This window comes from Telopea speciosissima, chromosome 2, assembly GCF_018873765.1.
Source record: "Telopea speciosissima isolate NSW1024214 ecotype Mountain lineage chromosome 2, Tspe_v1, whole genome shotgun sequence".
NCBI lineage: Eukaryota > Viridiplantae > Streptophyta > Magnoliopsida > Proteales > Proteaceae > Telopea > Telopea speciosissima.
This window is the reverse complement of record NC_057917.1, coordinates 75456402-75463542: the sequence shown is the minus strand read 5'-3', so window position 1 is coordinate 75463542 and position 7141 is coordinate 75456402. Positions and strand designations below refer to the sequence as shown.

At 39.5% G+C, this 7141-nt stretch overlaps 1 protein-coding gene across 1 annotated transcript; it reads left to right on the top strand.

Annotated features, from left to right (window-relative positions):
- Positions 1–4829: 4829 nt before the first annotated feature.
- Positions 4830–6842, top strand: LOC122651454 (pentatricopeptide repeat-containing protein At1g09900-like). Its single transcript, XM_043844844.1, has 2 exons — positions 4830–5155; positions 5336–6842. Exons 1-2 carry the CDS (start codon positions 5065–5067, stop codon positions 6823–6825), a joined length of 1581 nt encoding a protein of 526 aa, XP_043700779.1. The 5' UTR covers positions 4830–5064; the 3' UTR covers positions 6826–6842.
- The last annotated feature ends 299 nt before the right edge of the window (positions 6843–7141 follow it).

Here is a 7141-nt window from a genome sequence, read left to right as displayed (position 1 = left end):
GTGCAGATGGACACATTGATCTGTGAGAAATTCCAACAATCTGATCTGTCTAATTTATCAGAATTTAACCATCAAACTTGAGTGATTCTTTAGCATCTTCAATAGTGGGACAGTTGAAACTAAAATTGCCTCATGGTGAATTTTTCTGCTGTTTTGAGTGGACTCTATTAAAAAGTAATATATATATATATATGTATGGATAGGTTTGATGTTTTAAATAGGGTGTACAATTTGGGAAAAAGTTTTCTTAGCCACCTCGACAGGGTACACTAGCACCTCTGTGTCTTTCTCTCTCATCACATGAAATGACATCGTTGCTCTTCTATGTATGAAACTGTTTCGGCACATTTCAATTGTGGGCTCATGAAACAATATAATTAATTTCACCCATAAAGCAAAATGCTTAATATCATATATAAAGTGATCACATCACCAATGATAACCAATGATAAAAATTATTATCCAAAAAGGTAAAACCGAATGTGAACCAGTACTACAAACCGTATATATACCGGATAATAAAAGTTGGATAGAAACCGTTAAAACTAGACCGAATGCAAAACAATTCTGATTTTGATTTCATATTGTCAAAATGTAAACCGAACCATAACCGGACCAAATAACCCAAAAATAAATACAATCAGACATTTTCTAATGGAGAATTGGGCACAACCGAAGCCGTGATGATCTTGTGATCATCAGCAGCTTTGTCTGAACTTGGAGATGACTTATTGCTGTCTTTGTAACAGATATAACCACGGCATATAATAAGGAAGAAGGCAGAGCCGCAGAATGCAGTCATTATGGACAAGACAATAGTAGTGGCAATGGTACCAATAACTGAAGATATATGAATTGTGGCACCAAAAACAAGTGCAGAAGAGAGTACCAAAACCATTATTATCAGGAAATCTTTCCTTGTTGATTCCTCTTTAATGGGCATGAAACTAAGCGCCAATGAGCAGCAGATGATGGAAACTGATAAAAGATACATGAAGATAACTCCACCAATTACAGAGGAGAGGTGGCCTTGTGCATGAGCTCGGAGTAGTACAAGCACGGCATTCACTGTTAAGAAACAGATGCAACTGATGTCGACAACAATATTTAACTTATTGTCATCTTTGGTGGTGGCTGTGCTGGTGGTGGAGGAGGTGGTGCTCTGCATTTTATTTTTTTTTCAGAACAAAAACAGTAAACCCAGAAGCTCTCTTGTGTTTTGGAGGGGAGGAATGCAGTACTACTGATCACAACTTCAAATAAAAAGAAGCATAAAGGGTTTAAGAAGAAGAAATTTCAAGAAAAGTTGAACCTTCCTGGAGACTAGAAGTAAGTTAGAGGAAGCATCTCACTATTTTCTTCTGTTTCTAGGAGTTCACTTTTGAATTTTGGAGATGTATAAGAAACTTCCTAGAGAGAACTTGTTACCTGCAAATTTCCATTTTCCAAGCCCACGTAAGTTTCCTAGAAAGAACAACCTAGTTACTGCCCTACTACGTGAGAAAGTGTGACATTTTGCTGGTAGGGTGCGCGACTTATCGTAGGGGGCGGGCGAAATGACCTGTCTTGGAAGGTGGAAATGCCGTTCCTGTTGATGCTTCTATGTATGTTCTCATTGGTCTTGCTCAAGTGCAGGGCTAAGTTTCTAGTATGAGAACGCGTTCCTAAAAGAAAGGGGAAGAAGTTTTCTGTGGGAACCGTCCAAGCCCCGACACAGTGAGGGTGAAATAACTGCGTGGCCCCTATGATTAGGGCTGTAAATGGATAACTAAAAATCCGAATTCGATCTGCATCTGTATCCATTTAGGGACATCCGTATTCGATAGAGATATCCGGAAAAAAATCCGAATACTCCGATAAAAATCTGAATCCAAATACTTAATTTTAAAAAATTAAGTGAATAACGATCTTGAGGGTGTTTGAAGATTCAACAGGTTCTAGAATATGAGGAGAAGAGAATCATGATCTAAAACTATTGTATCCACTAGGGGGAGGAAGGTTCGGGTTACACAAGGCAGAGGTGTAAACGGATGGTCGAAAATCTGAATTCGATCCGCATCTGAATCCATTCGAATCCGTTTAGAGGTATCCGTATTCGACCAGGAAATATCCGAATCCGATTACATTCGATCCGTATCCGAGCCGAATCCGATCCGTTTATAGGCCTACCTATGATAAGTAGAAATCCTGCCTCCATGATGCTTCCATGCGTCTTATCATTCCCCCCTTGTGTGCGCACAGTGGCCACGCTCTCCTAGAGAACGCTTGTAAAAAAAGAATGGAGAAAAAATGCTACCTAAGCGAGTGCGGTGTGCTGTCCCTATGCCCAGATACAGGGGCACATGAAATGACCGCTGCACCCACATGGAAAGGCAAAAAATCCTAGAGAGGTGGCGATCATTTCACATGCCCCCACACGGGCCCAAATACTGTTTTCTTTTGCCCACAAAAAAACAAAAAAAAGAAAAAGAATTGAGAAACGGGCATCAGTCTTACCAAACAAAAACGTGGATCACTTGTCCATGTGATATGATTTTGCTACATCTGCAAATATTGATGGGGTTCATATGAGGGACGACCAATGGCTCACATGGTTCTAAGTAACATTATAGTATCGCTTGATACTGGTTTTGTATGTAGTCGATACCGAATCGGTGACATAGTACAAACAAGGGGTAAAATGATCAGAAAATCTATTTTTTAAAGGAGATTCAAGGGTAATTTTGTCCGATACAGCCGATCTATTTCAATTACCATATCGGTTTTACAAGTGACCGTTACTCTAATTTGATGCTGTGCACTAGAACTATGATGGCTCATGTTCCATGTTAAAACAAACGAAGAAAATATTAAAAAGCTAAGTAAAAAGAGTTAGCTCACAAACATATGCAGAGATTCATATGTTCTCCGCAGAGGCACAGACCATGGTTTCAATTATGAAGTTTTTTCAAAAAAAAAAAAAAAGACCGTATACCAAGTATACAAAATCGACCTAGATTGCATTTCAAGAACACATACCAATCGCTGATGATCATATATCTTCATGTGTGGAAAAGAAAATCTACATTATCGAAAAGGAGATTTTCCTTCTACCCATTTTTGTAATCAATTCTAGTCATCTTTTTTTGTTCTTCTAAAGTTACACCTATCAAAACCTCAAAGAGTAAAGAAGCCCAAATAGATTTGCTAGATATTCAATCTATATAACAACAACGACAGAGAACAACAACAACAACAGTAACTCAATCTTATCCCAACTAAATGGATCCTTTCCCTCCAATTAACTCTGTTCGAGATCATACTTGATTTAGTTTCTCTTCACATATGTTACGTTGATGCAATGATTGGACTCAGAGAATAGTGAATATCATCATTAACTCCCGCACCCTATTGTTAAAAACCCGAAATACCTCTCCAGCCGCATCAGAGGGTTAGATCCTTCAGGTGTTCTCTTTTCACTATGAGCTAAGAGAATTGTTCATTGAAAATGCACCCAAGACTTAAGTTCATGGGCTTACCGATTAGGAAGAAGGCCCATACATCTTGCACTTGGTGTTGGGCTTCATGTGCTAAGTCCTTGTGTGTGGTAGAGAGTCCAATTGAAGAAGGTTTCCGAATTTGGGCCATTTTTGTTTGCTAAACATTGATCTTGGTTTGTTAATTAATAGTGATGATATCACACTATTGGTATGATTAAGCTTATTAAATCACCTATTTTATGAGCACAATGCGATAATGTGGCATCACAGATAACAGAATTTAATATGTCATTCCTTCACTACATGTGTTTTGGTGTGGACAAGTAAATGATTTCTAAGCTTAGTATAGCTATGGAAGTTGAACCGGAAGGAAAACCAGTCATGGTTGAGTAAACAAGCTTGAAGTGATGTCTCTCTCTAATTCCCCACTTTAAAAAATTGAGGATTTTATTGTTGGGAGAAAGAACGCAACCTGGGTGTGTGCGATGCGCTGCCCCTGCATCCATACCTAGAGATGCACAAAATGATCGCCGTGCCCCATGATAAGGCAGAATTTCTTAGGGGTGTAACAGTCATTTCACTCGCCTCTATGTCTAGGTGCAAGGGCAGCGCACCCAAGTAACTCTCTCTTTCCCTTGGGTTCAAGTATTAGAATTAAAGTCAAACCCATGGATTCAATAATCGGAATTAGAACAGTAGAATCAGCTTCTTTGGATATGAATCCCCAGTCCGGTGGATCCAGTTCGGCCGATCCCCTTTCCAAAATCTAGGGTTAGGGCAGGTTTCATCTGATTCTGATTGACTCCTAGCCGATTCCAGCAGTTCCAATCGGATCAGAATCGGCCAGCACCAATCTAGATCCCGGTTTTGTTTTTTAAAATCTTGGTCTCACTAATGGATTCAAGAGTTGGAATCAAATCTAATCCCGATTCTGACTGAATCAGCTCCGTCGATCCCTTCCAATACTTACAGCAGATTGCATCCTCTTTTAAACAGATTCTGGCCAATTTTGATCCGATCTCCGAATTAGCTGGGACAAACTTGATCCTGATTCCCCTCTTTAATCCTCAAGTCTCACGTCAAGTTTTACTGTGCCAAAACTGATAATTTGGGCTCAAATTTGAACCAGCAACTTGGGCTGACTTGCACCACTAGAATAAATGGCTTTAACAAACCTACTTCAAAGGGATAAGATAAGATGTTCTCTAGTAGACTGTTGGATATATGGGTGGCTCAGATTTTAGTTGTTTTTTCCGGTTAGAAGGTCAAGACAATTTGTCCTGGATAATATTGGTGGAAGAGAGGGGTTTTGTGTGCTCGCTCCATGGCAATGCTTTATTCACTTTATATTACAATTCCAATGCTTATTTGCAGAAACTCCAAAAACCCAGAGCCCAGATGCGTTTTGCAGCATTGAAGAGGTAAGATTACAGAAGACCTGTCTCTATATTCTATGTGGATCTTTTTCATTGATAAAAACCCAAGTTCAGTTCTTGCATTTCTTATATGAATCCTGCTCACCACCTCTCAAACCTACTATTAATTTTCATAGTATTTCTGGGTTTTGAAGGGAAAATAAGATGAAATGGTGGAGTTGTATCTCTTCCAATATCCCTCACTGAGACCAGTCAGACCCATCAAGATTCAACCTGAAGAAATTAATTTGCTCTGTTTTAGTTTACCAAGAGTGCAAAAACTTCAAAATCTCCAACCAGAGAGTAGCCATTTATTCTCTGCTGCAAATTCTGCTTTGAACCCAATTAAATTTAATCATGAAAACACCCAAGTTCTCTCAGCCAATTCATCATCAATCTTAAGTTTTTACAGGAGAAATTCTGTTTCACCCAAACTAACAACACATCCAATCAAATGCCAGTCGAAGAGGTGCACTTATTCATCCATAACCAAGTTACCAACCCATGTAAAATTCTCACAAACTCTTACCAAGTTCCAGTCTATGCCCATGAATTCCCAACAGAGGATCACCCAATTCTCCCCTGCAACCTTACAAGTTCTTGCACAAATCTTAAAACATGGTCCCTTACCTGATGTAGTCATATACACAACCTTTATTAAATTCCTTGGAGATTCTGGCCATGCCACTGAAGCCTTTGAACTCTTTGCCCTTATGAAAGAAACACATAACCCTGATGTAGTTTCCTTCACAGTCCTTATCCGAATACTCTGCGACTCCAAGATGGTTGAGCAAGCTCTTGATCTCCTTCATGAAATGCCAAAATACAATTGCAGACCAGATGCATTTTGCTACAACACCTTAATTGACAAGGTTGGGGAAGCTGGTCTTCAAGAACAAGTTCAAGAACTTTTGTCAAAGATGCAGTCTGATGGCATCAATCCGGATGTTGTGACGTATAGTACACTTGTTAAATCACTATGTGTTACCAACAAGATGGAAGAAGCCATTTCTATGTTAAGATGGATGGAGAAGGGGAGAATTAACAAGCCAAATACTTATGCATACAACACAATTATGAAAGCCTATTTGGATCATGGGCAGATAAGAGAAGCTCTAGGAGTCATGGGGAGGATGGTGATTCAAGGATGCAACATGGATTTATGCAGTTTTAACTTGTTTATCAAATATTATAGTGATTTAGGTGAGGGTACAGAGGCTTATATGTTCTTGAGAAGGATGATTTCTGAGGGAGTTAAGGTTAATGCAACCAGTTACTGTATATGCATAAATGGACTTATCAAGCAGGGTAAGGTTGCGGAAGTGATTGAGTTGATAGAGAGGATCAAACAGTCATGTGTTACAATTAGCATTTTTACTTGGAATAAGCTGATAATGTGGTTAGGGGCAATGGGTAGAATGGATGAAGCTTATGAAGTCTTCTTGGGGCTAGAAGACCCAAATGAAATTACCATGAATACTGTAGTTCACATGCTTTATAAGCATGGAAGAGGTGACAAAGCTTGGGAAGTTTTCAATATGATGAAAGAGAGGAAAATTGAAGCTTCAGTTGTGACTTACAACATATTGGTCCATTGGCTTGGGAGGGAGTACAGGATCTCTGAGGCATTTGAGATAGTGAATCAGATGGAATCTGAGCACCAATTGTTGCCTGACATAATCACATACAATTGCCTTTTGGGTGGGCTGTGTAATGCAGGTCAAGTTGATGAAGCTTGTAGGCTTGTCTTGGCAATGTCTGAGAAAGGGTACCAACCTGATTTGATTAGTTATAATACACTGATTAATGGTATGATTAGTGTTGGTAGAATGGATGATGCGTCGAAATTGTTTGAACAAATGAGCATGAGACTCTCTGCTCATTCAGTTCCTTTAGAGAGACTGGTTATGGACATCTTGAGAGGAAACTAGTTACATTTGATCCATTCAATCAAATCTATTTGGTCTTGTTGCCACGGAAACCCTCCTCAGGTGAACCTGCACACAGGGAGCCAAGAAACAAGGCTGAAGAGATGACCGGAGTGGGCTCTAGGGGACTCTTCGATGCCTAAATCAGACTTTCGGAAAAGGAGAAACTTCGCTACGTTTTTTGGTTGTACCGGTCGAACCAAGATCATCCTTCTGTTATGTAATGGGTTGAACCAGATTTACTGGTGTAGATTGGCTGGTTTTAATGATAGAATTGGGTATTCGGGGTTGGGCCGCATGTGGAGGTCCATTTGCTTGG

Bases quoted from the DNA above. Each gene is read 5' to 3' on its own strand.
- LOC122651454 (XM_043844844.1), top strand. From the start codon at position 5,065: ATGGTGGAGTTGTATCTCTTCCAATATCCCTCACTGAGACCAGTCAGA. The intron at 5,156-5,335 runs GTTTACCAAGAG...CCAAACTAACAA, and splicing joins AATTAATTTGCTCTGTTTTA to CACATCCAATCAAATGCCAG.